The following is an 18200-nucleotide window of genomic DNA, read 5'->3' as shown; positions in this document are numbered from 1 at the left end:
TGGGCGTATAAGACGACCCCCCATTACATGATCTACCGGTAATACTTATACTTAGGTTACTTTGGAGATATTATACTCGGCGTATAAGGCGACCTCCCATTTTTGGGGGATTTTTTTTGAGGTTCAAAAGGAGTCTTATACGCCAGAAAATACAGTAACAATTATTGGAACAGAGATGTGGTATAAGTTAGTTTACACATTCATTAAATCTCTGCACATTTTCCATGTTTATATGTTAAAAAAAAAAAAAAAAAGGCTGCAAGTATTGAAAGATAACTTCCTGTTTGGACTCAGTGCCTTTTGTTGCACTGAATTTCCAACAAGCGTTGTCAGCTTTGCTAGACTACAGAACTACTCCTTGTCCCCCTTCTCTCTCCTACACTACAGTTCTGCTGCTTTGACCCCCAAGAGCCTTCCCATACACTTTAGGGAAAGGGCTATTGGCAGATGAGGTTCTAAGGTACTTACTTATGTTAAAAGACTCTCTGGAGCTTTTCCCCTACAAGAATGTTTCAAACCTGTTGATGTCTCAGGGAGTAATAGAAGCTGTTTTTTGCTGCAGAAAACAGGTGAAACATTGATGCTGGGTCAACATAGAGTGGGAGAGCAGTACTTTTGGAGTAAATTGTGTAATACCTGGATTTATACTTGAATCCAGGAGATTCTGGCGTAATTGATATGCTATCATTTTCTTGGATTATGCATAAAAAGCTTGCAGAAATGCTGATAGGTGAGAATCCCTGGACTTCAAAGTCTTTAGTTTGGGATTAAGTGTTCCAAAAAAAACCTGGTATCCAAAGGATTTTTAAATGTTTTTTTTCCGGGTTAATTTAAGTAGTAATCTGGATAAAAAAAAAAAAACCTGGGTCTCTTGTATGTCATTTCAAGCTAACCTTTGGACTAAGGAGTATACCTGCAAGCATGAGTTACACAGCAAAGTATATGATTTTGGTCATTTTGTTTCTTTCACAGACAGAGGGTGCCAATGGATATGCTCACTGGGTCTGTACAACCTTGCAGGATAAAAGCAATAGAAACACAGAGCTGTATCGCTATAGCATATTACAGATGAATGCCATCTCTGCAGCTCACCTAGCCCTGAACAAATATACAGGTAATATAACAGTTTAATTTATTTATTTTTTTTTTTTTAATAATTGACACCTCGTGTGACCAAATTTGTTTTTACCACTGCAAGCTGCTTGTGTTCTTCATAAGTATTAGAACTGATTGTTTAACAGAAACTTCTAGTGAGGAAATGTGGAACTGCCATTGAAGATCTCTCCTTCTGAAAGTGCAGACAAAGCCCTGATAAAGCTCTACTTCATGACCTGTTGCTTACACAGAGCTGAGCTTTCTTTTTGTGCCTATGACACAGGGTGCCAGTCCCTGAGACTAGCACCAATATGTGGAAGGAAGAGAAGTAAGCAACATACTCCCTCGTACCTCAAATTATGCTTCTAAATATAGAGACTAGGCAGAAAGAAAATGTGCCTGTGTGCTGCTGATGAGTTAGCCAGTTGTTTTGGTAAATGGAAAGGAGTATTGCCTATCTACACAGCTATCTACAACTGGCTCAAAAGGTGGTGCCTGTCAGAAATGCACCTCCAGAGGCTTTGTCAGTCTTAACTGCATGTACTCTGTAAGCATATACTGTATTTAGCAGACACTGGGCAATCTAGACTTAGAAAAGTTAGATTAATGATGGGTATATAGTAATTTTTGGGCATAGTAGTTTTCCCCAGTCATCTTCCAGGACGGCTTTAATGAGAGATAGGCTCCCCCCACCTAGCACAGGGAACACAATTCACATTAGTTTAAATACAGGTCAGAGACAGAGACCCTCTGTAATTTGTGTTTCCTCAGCCAGACACGATCATTTGAAGAGAAAACTTCATGCTGTCAGGCCTTCGTGTTAGGTGGCAGGAGCCTCCCAACCTTGGCCTTTCCTAAACTGGGACAGTGTAGCTGGGTAGATAAGAACCCCCTGGTACCTCTGGTATGCAGGGGGGATGGAGGGACCCCTCTCCCTCTTGACTTAATGTCCGTTAGGGGGAGCGACTGTGGAGGCTTACCCAGTTCCTGGGAAGGTTGCAGAGATTGCAGTTTCAGTTCAATGGCATTCTCTGTCTGTCTCAGGCCGCATTCCTGGGCGCTGGCAGCTTGAAGAATCTCGAGGGAGCCGGGAATGCTGGGGCAGCGTCATTGAGGAGGGAGGCGGAGGTGACGCAGTGGCGCCAGCGCGGCAGAAGTTTCACATCTGCCATTTTGGTTTTGGGCCACGGGGGGGCAGCCACAAAAGTGGGGACAGATGCTGCAGCACTGGACCGGTCCTAATCCTCAGGGCTGGTCCGGAACCTCCAAGAACAGACAGAAAAAGGGGCAGTGCCAGCGAACGGTCTAGGCACTTAAAGGACATTGTAAGCCCAGACTCCCTGCACATTAATGGTGGATCGGGGGATGCATGCGGATCTTGGCCCTAAGGGCAAGAGCCGTGAAGATAAGATAGAGCAGTCCCAGGAGAAATTCCCAAAAAGAAATGTGCCTTATGCAAATAAAAGTTGTCATCCGCCTGGAAAAAAGTGCTTTGCCAAGACTGCATTGACGCCCTAACTAAAAAAGAAACTATGTTTAAAAAATTGCTAGACACCATGAATACAGAAATGGTTAAAACTTTCAAATCATTTAGATCTTCTCTGCAAGAGTCATGCCCTTTGGAAGCATCTTAGCCCAGTACTTCATATGCTAGCACAGCATCTCAGGCCCATGTATCCACACCGGTCACAGAAGAACAGGGGGTGTTGGAATAGCTGGAGGACAACTCCAGTGAAGATTCTAGTGTGGAAGAAGGGGAAGTAAGGGAAGAAAAAACAAGTCAGGTGCAAAAATTTCTGTTCCCATCTGACTAAACAGAGGATTTTCTGAAGATTATATATGAGACTTTGGTGTTTAGAAGAAAAAGAGTTAAAGTTTGTCAGTTCATGATGAACTCCATGCAGGTATACAATCAAAACAGGCAAGAACGTTCCCCGTACACGCTGCATTGAAAGATACCATACTGCAGGAAAAGAAAGTCTTGTTCCTCAAAAATGTAAAAAGAAGGTTTCCTTTTAAAGTGGAGTTCCACTCATTTGAATAATATGCCTCGTTGTAATGTCCACCTATAGTGCTGCACTTTTTGGATAGTTATAGCTTTTTTTTTTTTCTTAATAGTCTTCCCCTTGTCTTCCAGTCGCGTCCGCCTAGGCGACTACGTCAGCAGCCTGGCCCGTAACTCCTGAGATATCTATGTCAGCGATCCCAGAAGTCTTAGGGCACCTCGTAATATCGCGAGATTTCCTGACCAGATCTGCATCTATGGTACTTCTGTGTGGGCATGTGTCTCGTGACTGCGCAGATGTAAGGACGGGAGACGGCAGCCGTACGAAAACCCGGAAATGAAGCCAGGGCAGTTTCAGCTGCCCACATTCTTCATGGCCGCAGCCGAATCGAGGGTGAGAAAAGATAACTAATTGGATTGTAAGTAATTAGAATGTGCACATGGGCATCACCTTCAATTGTGGTTCTGGTGAATTACAATGATCTCATAGCATAATATTGGCTACTCCGCTTTAAAGAAGATGCAGCGTTGTGGGAGAAATGTCCAAAGCTGGACGCAGCTCTGTCCACAGTAGCCATAAAATCTGAAGATGCAAGGGCGCTTAAGGATGCCATGGATAGAAAGGCGGAAGGTTATTTAAAGAAAGCATGGGATGCTGGTGCTGCTAACTTTCAACCGGCCATTGCATCCACCTGTGTAGCCAAATCATTGGATCTCTGGTTGAAGCAGTTGAAGATCCTCCTAGAGCAAGACAACCCCTAAACAGGACATTTTGGATTCACTCCCCATCCTCAACAAGGCCGTGACTTATAGTGTAGACGCCTCCGCAGAGGCCATCAGGTTTTCAGCTAGATGGATCTAATCAGCAACAGTTACAGGATAGAATTCCATCATATACCCCCAAGCCATTTTTGGTGACTCCACTGTCAAATGACGAGTCTTATCCAGGAGTTTCTGGATCAGGAAGTCATTTCTCCCATTCCTCGAGAGCAGTGGTACGGGGAATTTTTTTTTCCCATGTATTCATCAGAAGGAAACCATCAGGGAAATACAGGTTGATCCTGAATTTATTGGAGGTCATCAAAAGTGTTGTGTAGTAAAAAAATCAAGATGGACACAATTTTCACAACAAGAGAGCAGTTATTCAGAGAAGCTTTCATGGCAACAATCGATCCAAAAGATACATACCTGCATATTCCGATCAGAGGCTGCTCCAAACTCTTCCTCAGGTTTGTGGTGAAAGGACCAGGCCAGATGATCTGTTTTAAATGCAATGCCCTCCCGTTCGGATTGGCATCTGCTGCCAAGATCTTCACGAAAGTCCTGGCAGAAGCCTAACAGAGGTTGAGGACCTCGGGTATACAGATAATACCCTACCTTGACGATCTGCTGGTATTTGCAGAGTCATCCACGGAGCTGGAGAAAAACCTAACCTACACAATAAACCATCTGCAATTGTTAACTCAGAAAAATCGAATTTGCAACCATCGCAAAAAGTTATCTTCCTAGGTTACATACTGGACTCAGTGGAAGTAAAAATAGATTTAAGAAAAGAAATCAGGTGCGCTAAAATTCACTTATGTCACAAATCAGGAAATAGGTATGACACTAGAATAAGTGTCCACCGTATACCTGTAGTGTGTGCCTGAGTTGATGTGCACTTGAATGGGTGTACAGTGAGTACTATGCGACCTTGTGCATAAACATAAATATATCCTGATAGGTGGTGATGGATCAATATTGTGATAACAACATAAACCGCAAGGTGCACAAAAAATTATTCAAAGAAAGTGTCCATTAATTCAGTGATTGCCACCTCTGTATTGTTCATAAACTTTAAAAGAAAAGTGCATAAAGTCCCAAATCTTCCCACACAGGCTGTGGTGAAGTCCACACAGTAGGTTCCCCTGGGTCTGTGGGGTGCAGAAGGGTTCCACCACCTAAATGGCGATTAGCCCCTTACCATAGGAGAAGAGGTCAAGGGCGGATAGTCAACCCAGTGGTGTCTTGGGGATTCCAGGAAGTCACAGTGAAACACTCAGATAATAGGTATAGCCTCTTACCAGATCGCTCAATAGGAGGGCAACTATCTCACTGTTATCTTGGTGTCAAATCCTAATCCCGGTCCTCTACGCTCTGGGTGTCTCTCTGCTGTCACGGGTGAGGGCTTCCACATGTGTCTCACAAAACAGAATCAGACCATAGTGCAGTACCTTTGATGATTTATTAAACAACAAGATCCAATGCACTTACATTTAGTAGTCTAATGGTGGTCACAGGAAAACGATACCGGTGATAGAGAGGCCGTGGCCGCCTGCAGTGCGGTCCTCGGCGACTAGCGATGACGATGCGGCGCTCCTCTCTGACGCGTTTCCACTAAACAGTCGTCTACGGAGATAGGAGTAAATAGATTTACCAGATTTACCAGAAGAGAAGAAAGATCTATTGAAGATAAAAACCTCCAATCTCCTACTGAGACAGGCAGTATACATCAGGAAAATGATGAGGCTGTTGGGCCTGATGACGGCATCTATCCCAACAATCTCCTTGGCACAAGCACATGTGAGAATACTGCAGAATTTCTCCCTGTCAGTGTGGAACAGGCAACAGAGTACCTTGAACGATCCAGTAACCCTGCCAGATCAAATAAAAATCTGCATTGGTGGCTGCAGGAAGACAACTTGTTAAAAGGGAGATCTAGGTTGCAGGAAAATCCAGTCCGGATAACAATGGATGCGAGTGCGTGGGGTTGGGGAGCCCACATTGAACGTCTAGCTAATGTAAGGGAACTAAAGGCAGAATGGAAACTTGGACCCAACATAAAAGAAAGACATATATTGGTTCCATCGGACAATGTGGCAGGAGTATCATACATAAACAAACAAGGAGGTACCCAGGCCCCCTCCCTCATGGAGGTGGCAAAAGTGATCCTTACATGGGCGGAAGAAAACACCCCCTCTCTCTGGCGGCCATTCACCTCAAAAGGGAGCAAAATTCTCTGGTGGATTTCTTGAGCAGAGAAAAGATTTGTCATGTGGAATGAAGCTTGAATCAGGAAGTGTTCGAGGCAATCTCAGAGATGTGGGGTCGTCCTCTAAGAGACCTGTTCGCCTCCAAAAATGCGAAAGTGGAAAATGTTTTCTCCATTTACTGGGACCCTCGCAGTCTGGGTCTGGATGCTTTTGCAGAGGATCTCCTGTATGCTTTACCTCCGTTCAGGCTCATACCAAAGGTGATTCTGAAAGTCAAATTCTCAAGAGCGAAGGTAATTCTGATAGCTCCAGCTTGGCCAAAAAGGCCATGGTTTGCCGCTCTACAGAAACTGTCTATAGCAACACCCTGGAGGCTGCCAGAGAGGATCGATTTACTGATTTAGGGAGAGTTATACCACCCGCAGGTCAGCAGTCTTTTCTCTAGCGGCTTGGCTTCTGAGCGGTACCTGTTAAAAAACAAGGGATTGTCGGAAAAAGCAATCGACACAATAGGAGTAGGAAAAAATTAACAAATTCAATCTATAATAAAGTTTGGAAGAAACTCTGCTTTTGGCGAAGGGGCAATAACAGGATTTCTGGACCAATTATTCCGGCAGTATTGGACTTTCTACTGAACGGGTCTGACTTAGGGTTAGCCCCCAATACTTTAAGAGTTCAAGTGGCAGCATTGTCCAATTTTCTAGATATCAGATTAGCAGAACATATTCTAATAAGGAGTTTCATCAAGGCCATCTCAAGGAGTAGAGCGTCGCGGCCCAATAAGTTTCCCTCGTGGGATTTGTCTACGGTACTGCAGAGTTTCTCAAAACAGCCTTTTGAGCCGTTAGAGGAAAGTACGTTAAAAGTATTAATCTACAAGACAGTGCTCTTAGTGGCGCTGGTCACGGCTAGAAGAATCATGAACTTCAAGCAATGTCCATAAACAGAGCCATAATGCTCCATTCTGCCCGATAGAGTAATTCTATCACTGGATCTGGGTTTTCTTCCCAAAGTGTCGACGGACTTTCATCGATCACAGGAAATCATTATCCCATCATTTTGTGGACAAGCTAGCAAACCTAGGGAAGAAGATTTTCATAACATTGACGTAAGGCGGTGCCTATTAGGTTACATCGAGCACACCAAAGCATGGAGGAAAGTCCCCAAACTGTTCCTTCTATACTCTGGGAACAAAAAAGGTTCAGCTGCTTCTAAAACTACCAGCTAGATGGATGAAAGCAGAAATCATTGAGGGTTATGCAACTGCCGGGCTCCAAGCTTCCCAAAATCTTAGAGCCCATTCCACCAGAGCCTTGGCTACATCCTGGGCTGAAAGGGCAGGAGCTACCCCGATCCAAATCTGCAAAGCAGCCACCTGGTGGAGTTTTGTCAAGCATTACCTTCTGGATCTCTTATCCGCTAACGACCAGGCTTTTGGGAGAAAAGTTCTTCAGGCGGTAGTCCCTCCCTAGCAGGTATGGTTTATATAATGTCACTCTCATTAAAGCCATCCTGGTAGATAACTGGGGAAAAAGGAAGTTATTACCTGTTGACTTGATTTCCAGGAATCTTCCAGGACAGTGCTGCTTCCCGCCCTATTATAAATATTATAGTATGGGTGGTAGGTATGAAATTAGATGTGCCTTCGGTTATTTGTTATTACTGAGGGTCTCTGTCTCTCACCTGTATTTAAACTAATGTGGATTGTGTTTCCTGTGCTGGTTGGGAGGAGCCTATCTCTCATTAAAGCTGTCCTGGAAGATTCCTGGAAAAAGTTAACAGGTAATAACTTAGTTTTTTTTTTTAAAAACGACCCTAGGCTTGTAATTCTTCAACTGGATTGTCTGCTGTCTGAAACATCTGCTGTAAATAAAGGACTTTTGGGGTTTTGGCATGTAGCTGAATACATTTGTTTTTTTAATTACTGACCTCTCAGTCTTAAAATACCGGTTGTCTGTCATGGCGTTCCATTGTGTTCTGGTAGTGTTGTGAGTCACTGACCAAAAACAAGAATAATTTCAGCATTCTGACTACACTCAAACCTCATATTACTTGTTCCAGAGTCTGTGACACTAAAAGTTTTTATGATAAGTAAATATAAGGTTTCCTTTAGGAGGAATGTTTTTTTTTTTTTTTTTCTTTTTTAAAGATTGCAATTTATTACCTTAACAGATCGAATTCAGGAAGATGCTGCTGCGTTTGCTATGTTGGGATATTTAAATGAACACTTGAAGCTGAAGATTCAGGCAAAAGAAGCATACCACAGGTAATCAATTTATTTTTAGTTTTTTAATAAAGGCTGAAGAAATGAAAATGGTTCTACAGCCCATAGCAACCAAAAAGCAATGATTTACTGTTCTGCTGCAAGCTGAAAAAAAAAAGCTAACACCAATTTGGTTTCTACTTTTCCATTTTTTTCTAATATTTAAATCTGTCTTTTGCTATTCTTATACCATAATTAAAGCAATAAAGAGATCCTCACATACACAGTGTAGTGGATAAAACATTTGTATCATTTCATCTTTGGTCCCCCATGCCCCCTAAGGCAACTTGGACGTACAACTACTGATCCAGCAATTTTACTGCCAATATGGATTCAGCCAGCTCCTCTTCAATCTACACAGGTTTGATTCCTTTCAGGGGAACTGTACTCCAAACGACTGCTGGAGGCTGCCAGAAGTACGGCAGTTACCTAAAGAAATAACTGGCAAAGTTGAATTATCATTTTATTTCCTGCCATGTATACCCATAAACACTGTGAGCTCTTCTCTGTTTCTTACATATGGGGGATGCTGATGTATCAGTACTATGTTTCTTGTAGGGCTGTGCATCTTCACTTACCTCACGATTCAATGCGATTACGATTATTAGGGTCGCGATTCGATTCCGCGATGCATCACGATTACTGCCCAATGCCCATGCCCAGCCCACTGCCCAATGGTTTTCAAAACTTTATAAAAAAAAAAAAAACAATCAAGCATTCACAAATAAAAGAATCCTTTTTATTTTCATTTGCTTCAAAGGACACTTTCCTGGACCCTGTCATGGCCTGCAAGCCCTGCATACTTTAGTGCACTTGCACTGCAAACATATAGGAAGGTCTGAAAATGCAAACAGCATAGCAGAGACAGACAACAACACTAGTATTTTACTAGAAGTAACAGTAAAATTAGTAAAAAACTGTAGTAGTGCAGTTTACTGCTTCATAAAAGAAAATATTAATATAAGCCAGGCCTACCACCATTTAAAGTACAACTAAAGGCCAAACTTTTTGGATTTTGGATAAAGTTTGGCCTATAGTTGTACTTTAAGGCAAGCCAAGATAGAAGAAGCCAGCCAGCCAGCCAAGCTAATATTCTTGTGAAAATGGTCATCATAAATTCCCACAAAACATTATATATAAATCCTTTTATGTGAATATGCATTGCAATAAATTCCAGGTGTGCCATAACCTGTCCTCTACAAAACAGAGCACTTCCTGACTAGTAGCAAACATCAAGGGTGAACCTGGCAATAGTGCACTGCTGCATAACTTCCATGTTCACAGTGATGTTTGTTTCCCTCTGCAACTGCCAGTCAACTCAAGTGAGTTGATGGATTGGCTGCTAGAGGGGAGTTACACAAATATAAGCTTTAAGCTTATCAATTCACTTATGTCACTTTTATGTCACTTACTTTACAGAAAACGTTACCTGTCCTGCAGACAGTCTCTGTCTCTACCACGATTAAACCCAACTGAAGCCAAGCCAAAGCCACCATTAGAGGAAGGAAAACCCTTGACAGAGTAAATCATCAACTAAAGCTAAAACCTTGAGTAAATCTTCATGGGATCACAAAAAAACACAACACGATTGTCTGCATCAGAATCATGAGAACTGAAGAAAGGTTTGGCATTGCCACACTGGTACAACTCAAGGCATATAGGTTAGGTCAGGTTTGTGTGTATTTGTGATGCAGTAAAGATTTAATCAAGGTTTTACGCTTCAATGTATGATTGATATATTTACCACCATACTACCACGTATGTGACGGAGACGGATGACGTAAGTTGCCAAACTCTGTCAGTGTTAAAAAAAAAAAAAAACTTGTAAACTAAGCCGCAACAAATCAACCAAGCATTATCTTTCATAAAATATGACTGTCTGTCTGTCTGTCTGTCAGACTCCCTTCCTTGCATGCACTTAGCCAAAACCCCCGGGGCCCCCCCTTACCCCACAGCTGCCTGTGACACTGACAGAGACCCCCCTCCCCCCACAGCTGAGCTGACTGCAGCCTGACACACTGACAGAGACCTGGGTGGATGTCCCACACCTTCCCCAATCCCCCACAGCACTGACAAACACTGAGAGTGAGTGAGTCCCCCCCCCCTTGCCCAGACCCCCACACTGACAGAGACCTGGATGTCCCCCACACCTTCCCCAATCCCCCACAGCACTGACGAACACTGAGTGAGTCCCCCCCTTGCCCAGACCCCCATAGCTGACTGACACTGACAGACCCCCAGGCCCCCACTGACACTGACTGACCCCCCTGGCTGCCAGACTGCCACAGCAGAACAGTACCCCCGGGCCCCGACCGACCGTCCCCTGTCCCAGGCCCCCCCCCATCACAGACATCCCCCAGAGATACAGACGAGAGACCCCCATGAATGATTACACAATTATTTGTTCGGACATACCTGCTGTGTGACTGTGTGGGTTGTTGTGCACTTCATTGCAGAGGAGGACAGGTGCTGTGCTGCTCTCTGGGCTCTGTGGCGGGCGGCTGGCATCACTGGCAGTGGCGTGGCGGCTGGGCCTCCAGGGCCTGTCTGCTACGGTGAGGTGAGGTGAGGCTGGCGGCACTGGCTGGCTGCGATGGGGACGCACTTGGGGCTCCTCGCTCCTGTGTGTGGACTCACTGGACTGGCGGCTTGGATGGCTGGCTGGCTTCTAGGCCGCAGGTGGGACGCCGATACACGCGGGGGATGTCTTGCTGCGCCTCGGCCCGGGTCAAAGAGGTGGAAGGGGAGGGGCGGAGCCTTTTTATTAAGCTCCCGCCACTTACCCACCAATCAGCTGCCGATCCTGCGATCTTGTGATTTATTTTTTTTTTTTTCCCTTGCGCGATAGGGCGTGGCCGCGGCTGATGACGTCATTTCGTATAATCGATTATGCCGGCAGCCCGCATCGATGCAGAATCGCGAAGGGTCGAATCGCGATGCATCGATCTTTCGATTATATTCCCCAGCCCTAGTTCTTGCACCAACCAGTCACATTTAAATATGAACTTTGTATTGTGAAACTGCCTAGTGACAAATGTGACAGAGAGCACACGCTTTATTAAGCTGACCCATTTGGCTAAGCTCTAAGGAACTCCGATTAGGGGCCTTCTAAACTTTAGTGTTTAACCAAAAAAAAAAAAAATCGTTTTGCATTCGGTTTGCATGTGGAAGTTATAGAAATGGTACAGCATTTTCCTTACTGTTACTAGGCCATTTGGGTTTCTGTGAATTCACAGCCAAAGTGCAAGTGTAGAAATGGTTCCTAAAGTAACATAAGGAGCTTTAGCATCTCACTGATTTCACTTCTTGCCTGCAATTTTCTCTTTATCTCTCACAGGGCTGTTTTGATACTTCGTGATAAAGAAGACAAAGACAGCTATACCTGCGCACTTCGAAATTATGGACGGTCCCTCTGGTAAAATATTTTTTTTTTTTGTTGAACTGCTATGTAAATTATACTTTTAGGTAAGGGATAGAGGTTCTGACATTACTATTTATGTCATCAGTTGAGATTTTCTATCACTTGCTGACTCCAATTGGTATACAAACAACAGCCATTCATGTCTCTGGATTTACAGATCAGGTTGATATATGGTTTTCTTCTCTTGTCCATTGAAGGACACATGAACTTGTCTACTGCGGGGTTATATAGCCGCCTACAGGAGGACTGTACATTGCCAAACAAAAGAATTGTAGAGCAGATCAGAATAAACCCCATCCTATTTGCAGCATGCCACAAGTTTTTGCTAGAATCTTCGGAGAACAGAGAATGGACTTTTTTGTCCTTGTCCTTAGTTGAACCATATTTTTTACAAGCTTTTTTCTTTAATTTTCTTCAGTCAAAATTTGTTACTAAATTGCTGCTTGAACTCGTCTCCACATAGCAGCTGTCCAAATCTGACTTTCCTCAGCCTAGCTTGGGAATGCTGGACTGGATGGGCCAAGCTACACTGGAAGTAACCTACCGGATCTGGGTTCTGCCTTGTGGCGCTTTCCAGATTTAGTACTTGTAAAAGTTATGCGTGGAGCACTTCCCAGGTCCAGAGTCATTGACATTGCCTCAGTGCTTGCCTTGTCTCTGAAAACTTACTTTGTGGGTAGGCTGTTCACACAGGCCATTGGGAGCTAGCTTGGTATTTGTTCCACTGGGTGCCATCAGATTTCTGGCTTTCTAGTGGTTTACTACAGAAGGGGTTAAGGCTGAGGGATTGAGCACTGACATCATACTCCAGGCTCTTTCCAGTCTTTCAGTACAGAGGCTCAATGAACTCTGATTCCCAGTCTGTTCCTGCTGCCAACCTACAACGCTTATGTCTGAATTGCCATGTTTGTGACAAGTGTGTACTTGTCACTGTTCAGCCTCTTGATTGTTCTAACAGGCCGCAGGAGGGGACATTCCTCCCCTCCCGCCGCCCTCCTAGCTTCTACCAGCTCGCCCGTGCGTTTGGCGAGCCAGAGAAGGAATCGACTGCTGGCGGAAGTATACCATAGAGACTGCCGAGGACCAGATGGTCCCCAGCAGTCTCTATGACTCTCGTAGGCCCGGGCGCGATGTGATGACGTCACGTCCAGCCTGGCAGATGTCAATACTGCCATGTTCTCGGCTGAACAGCCGAGATTGTTTGTTTGTTTTTTGTTTTTTTTTATTTCAGGCTTACCAACCTGTAGGAGAGATCTGAGATCCTATAGACCCCAGATCTCCCCATAAAGAGTACCTGTCAAGCAGTGCCAATAACTGGCAAGTCTGTTTGCATGTCACGATCTGTGATTGGACACAGCTGATCACATAGTAAAGTGCCGCTGTGATTGGCCCTTTACCACGATCTGTGATTAGCTGTGTTCAAAAGGACACAGAGTTTACAGAGCGATCCCGATGCGTGCACACATGGAAGGATGTCCATGGATGTTCTCCCAGAACTGGAGAGCCACACTGCAGCCGTCTTTTGGGCCATAGTGTGGGGCAGGAACTAGTATTAAGGAAATAAAAGCGTTTTACTTGTAGTCACGCTAATGAAGGATAGTATGTGAACGTTCACTGCTGTTTTAATTTCCAAGTAGCCATCACCAATGTAAAACCAGCATTATTTACACAGTAATAAATAGAGGATCCACAACATAGAGATTCACCTGTCCACCTCCTGCTGCAACGCATTTCACTCCACAAAGGGCTTAATCATGGTCACTACATTTTTTTTCATATTCCTCTTTGTTTTCATAAAATAATATTTCAGTTCTTCTAATAAGAACAATCTCCTTCTAGATTTTATTGCCAACCTGTTTCTGTCCTCTAGAAAATGAGAAAGCCCTTTTCAGTGTGTTTACTGAAATTTTACTGATGGAGATCTACCTTTACTAAAAGTATGTTATCATCATCCCTATTGTGTAATAAAAAGGCCGCAACCCCAGCTTACATTTTAGGTGTGCAGTACTTCACACATTTGGAGTGGGAGAAGCGTCTACGTTAAGTTTGAGTTCTGTACAGTCTTTCCTGTAAAAACTGCCATACAGATGACTGGGGATTCTGGTAAAATGTATTTTGCTTTATATTAAGGCTGTAAATTGGCTCTTAATCGTATTTGATTTTTTTTTTTTAATGGTGGCCACAAAAGGCTTTTTTTTTTTATTTATTTTTTTTCACAAAAGGCTTTTTAGGAACTAGGTTGTTATGGATCGTTTTGTTCATACCCAAGTAGAGTGCCAGTGCAACCAAGTTTCCATTTTTATAATGTTTCATATGATTTATTTCATTTCCTTCTCACAGTATCCTGCACTGCATGGAAGATTATTCATTTACCACTCTATATCTGCTTCTAGTAAATTGATTTGATGTTGAATTTAAAGCCATTTAATCAAAAGTGTTAACCAATATTAAAGGAAAATGTGAGATTGTACTGCCTTGTAGTCTTAGCCTTAGCAATTTAATCTAATGAGGTGGTAATATCCTATACTAACTCTTCAAATAATGAAAGTGTTTGTTGTATTGACTGCTGCTGTTTGAAGTACACGTGGTAGACACATCAAAGTGAATCTCTTATTTCGTAGTGCGATAGGTCAGTATGATGAAGCCATCAAGGCATACACATCCACAGCTCTGACAGAGTTTGATGATCTCACAGGATTGGCTCTTGCATACTTCAAAAAAGGACTTCTACAGGACAGCATGAAAGGTAATGATCACATTTATGACCTCCTCAATTTATCTGCTGTGTGCCTATATTTTCTTTTTGACCTAGACTCCAGACAGATTGAACAAAATATAACCAGTTATGCATTTCTTTTTTTAAAAAAATACATCATTTGCTTTTAAATACAGCCAATTTGCCATGTGAATTTGTTCCTTCACAGCAGGTTAAAAAGAGCAACAGCACTGTGAATGGCACAATGCCATAAGGCTAACAATGAGATGAGTGAAGAGGTCATTAGCACTGTGATGCTTTTTAATTTTCCAGTTAGGAAGCTAAGGGTGAGAAATTATTTTTTAGAAAGTAAGGTCACCCACCTGGCAACGATGTCTGACAGGGATGCCTGGATCACAAAATTGGCTGGCTGAACAGGATAACAAATGTTTTGCATATATAAAAAGACATATAATGTATATTCTCGAGTATAAGCCGAGTTTTTCCGCATGTTTTTTTATGCTGAAAAAGCCCCCCTCGGCTTATATTCGAGTCACTGGCTCACTTACTTTTCAAAAATGGCACCACCCAGCGCCAACATGTCACCGCGCATGCGCCGACTGCCCGGGAATAGCCGAACGTGTACGGGCTTTCCTGAGCCAGGCGGCGCCATTTTTAAATCTAAGGCGGCTCACCGACAGGTAAGTGAGACTCCTCCGCAGCCCCTGCATTTCCTCATGCAGTGCTGCGCGCATGGTACAGGACATTCTCCTGTACCATGCCCGCAGCACTGCATCTCCTGTGCCATGCCTGTACCTACTGTGCCATGCCTATACCATCTCCTGTACCATAACCTGTGCTATGCCTATACCATCTCCTGTACCATGACCTGTGCCATGCCTATACCATTACCTGTGCCATCTCCTGTACCATGACCTGTGCCATCTCCTGTACCATGACCTGTGCCATCTCCTGTACCATGCCTGAACCATCTCCTGTACCATGCCCACAGCCCTGCATCTCCTTCACCATGCCCGCAGGCCCTGTTTTGTGTCTCGTGGTGGTCCAGTTGGGTCCAGTAGCTGCTGCATTTCCCACCCTGGGCTTATACTTGAGTCAATACGTTTTCCCACTTTTTTGTGGTAAAATTAGGTGCCTCGGCTTATATTCGGATCGGCTTATACTCGAGTATATACGGTATATTGTATTTACTAAGAAAGAGTTGCCAATCCTAAACATTTTGGTGGAGAGAGAAAACCAAAGCTGCTCATTTAGCATTACTTGACTCATGCAGAAGGATGTGCTGTTATACCTCAACAAAATTGAAGTGATATTAAACATGATTTTTTTATTTCTTTAAATTAATAAACATGTTATACTTACCTGCTCTTTGCAATGGTTTTGCACTGAGCAGCCCCAATCCTCCTCTTCCCTGATCCCCCGCAGGTGCTCCTGCCCCCTGCTGACTGCCCCCATAGCAAGCAACTTGATATAGGGGAACTTGTGTATGCTCACTCCCGAAATCCTGTAGCTGCTGACTTTCATTAAAAGTACACTTACCTGTCCAGGTCATCACGCGGGCTAGTTCTTCACTAGCCATCGGGTTCCCAGTGTGGCATCCTAACAGCGGGCAGCCAGCTGTGCTGCTTTTGGCTTCACAGTCAGCTGCCTACTGTGCATGCACAAGCCGTGCTGCATTTTGTGACTGGTCCCACAGTCTTCTGGGACCTGTGATGTGTCCCAGAAGACTGCAGGGAGAGGAGGGAGGAGAACTTTTGCTTGGATCACCTAGGCGACCCGAGCGGACGTGGGAGTGGGTACCTGTCATAACGAGGTTCCTCCCCCCCCCCGTTTAGTTCCCTCTGTACAGAGCCCTGTGTTGATTGTCAACACAGGTCTCTGGGCTGTGATTGGACACAGCAGATCAGCAGGACCCAGCCATGAATCATTGACTGGGACATGCTGACTAAGTCCGGTTGTGTTCAATCACAGTAAAGCAGGTGGGGGGCTTGCAAGAAAGCTGCAATTTATAGGTATGTTACGGTGCCTGTATGAGCCGTCCTGCCACAGTATATGTACAATGGTGGGTCGGCAAGTAGTTTTGTTGTAGCTGGCACCTAACCTTTTAGGTTTTCTCTAATTGTTGTCATATAAGCAGGCACCGAAATAAAATAAAAAAAAATAGCGCTGGCTCCTGGATTGGACAGATTGGGTCGCGAAAACAATTATTATGTGTCTACCCCTGCTAAGTTATGGGTATTTGAAGGCAAAAGATTTCTTCTGATCGCTAACCATGCAACAATGCTACGTAACTAAAAGCAGGGCTGTTGTACACAATGGCTTTGAAGAACGTAGCATGTACTGTTTATGTAGACAAGAAGAAGCAGTCTTAATTAATTTGTTTGAAGTAGCATCATGAAATGTATGTTGTCCCATGCCTATTCATTAAAGATTTATAATTATCAGAGAAAAAGAAAGACTACGCATTTTTTCTGCTTTGTTGAAAGTTTGTGAAGCAGTTGCTTTCAAATGTACCTTATCCATTCTTTGTAAATTTTTTGAAGCTATTTGCACATTAGCTGTTTTTTAATTAGGTTGTTAGATTTTCAGTATCTTCTATGGTAATTATACTTGTAGAGCTCAGCATAAATGCACCTTGTGAAACCCATGTTGTTATATTTCTGTTTCCTGACATGTGATTAGTGTACAAGACGGCTTTGTCTGTTGCAAAGTCTGAGCAAGAGAAAGCACACATCCTCACCGCCATGGCAATAATTGAGTACAACCAAAGCAACAGCGATTCTGCCAAAACCCTCCTGTTTAAATGGTAGGTAGTAAAATCTGCTGATAAAAGTTTTATATTCTTATAACTCAGTATAAATGTGCAAATCAAAAGCAGCTACATAGTGATCAAGACAACAACTGACAGTCGTAAAACATTGAATGTATTTTGGTAGAACAAAACCGCCATTGAGATTTCTGGTATCACAGGAAAAACTCTTGCAGGAGAGAAAAAAATTCTCTCGCGCTACCTGACTCACAATACTAAACCCACAAAAGCTTCTGCTAGCACCCTAATGTGTTCCCACATCAACAAATCTAAAGATAAAAAATAGTGCTGCGCTGCTCACAAAAAAAAAATTCAGTAAATAACATACAGCCCTCCTAACATATGTATCAGAGCGAAATAGTACAAAAAAAACACTAAGTGATAAGGTATATACTCATAATACTGCATATACACATAAAACATGAGTAGGATATCAGTAAACTCCATACAGACATACTAACACCTGTATAATAATAGAATAATAATAAAAAAAAAATCTGATGGGTTACAACTCTTGCTTGCTCTATCCAAAATGTAAAAAGAAAAACTTTTGTCTATAGTTCTACTTTAAAGATTCTGAAACTGTTGTGTTGTGTATAGCAACCGGTTAGGACAGGTGATCCAGTGATGAGGATTTCCATAGACCATTTGTGTTTTCTGAACCCTGCTTCATTCCTTGCTTCCTGGTCTCCATACAGAGAGTTAGCGGGGCTTAGCTTATAACTAGTGACCAACAAGTGAACAGAGTAAGTGATACTCAAGGATGTTGTCCTTGGCGCAGTATTCCTCCAGAATAAAACCAAAATGAATTACACTTGGAACTGGAGAAGTGGCTTGGAGCTGCAAAACATCTTTAACTTTATATAACAAATCCAGTTGAATGTGACCCAACTACTACTAGTCAGCGTAGTAGTATTGC

General features: G+C 43.3%; 1 protein-coding gene across 1 annotated transcript in view; it reads left to right on the top strand.

Moving 5' to 3' along the window:
• SKIC3 (SKI3 subunit of superkiller complex) overlaps positions 1–18200 on the top strand; it is a 249004-nt gene that overhangs the window by 116868 nt on the left and 113936 nt on the right. Inside the window, exons 26-30 of the mRNA XM_082272834.1 lie at positions 973–1114; positions 8245–8338; positions 11673–11750; positions 14378–14502; positions 17155–17278. Coding sequence (XP_082128960.1) covers positions 973–1114; positions 8245–8338; positions 11673–11750; positions 14378–14502; positions 17155–17278 — 563 coding nt within the window. The remainder of the gene's footprint in view (positions 1–972; positions 1115–8244; positions 8339–11672; positions 11751–14377; positions 14503–17154; positions 17279–18200) is intronic.

This window comes from Pelophylax lessonae (assembly GCF_965119305.1).
Source record: "Pelophylax lessonae genome assembly, chromosome: 1".
In the NCBI taxonomy this organism is placed as follows: domain Eukaryota; kingdom Metazoa; phylum Chordata; class Amphibia; order Anura; family Ranidae; genus Pelophylax; species Pelophylax lessonae.
Note: the sequence above shows the minus strand (reverse complement) of the source record. Positions and strands in the feature narration are given on the sequence as shown.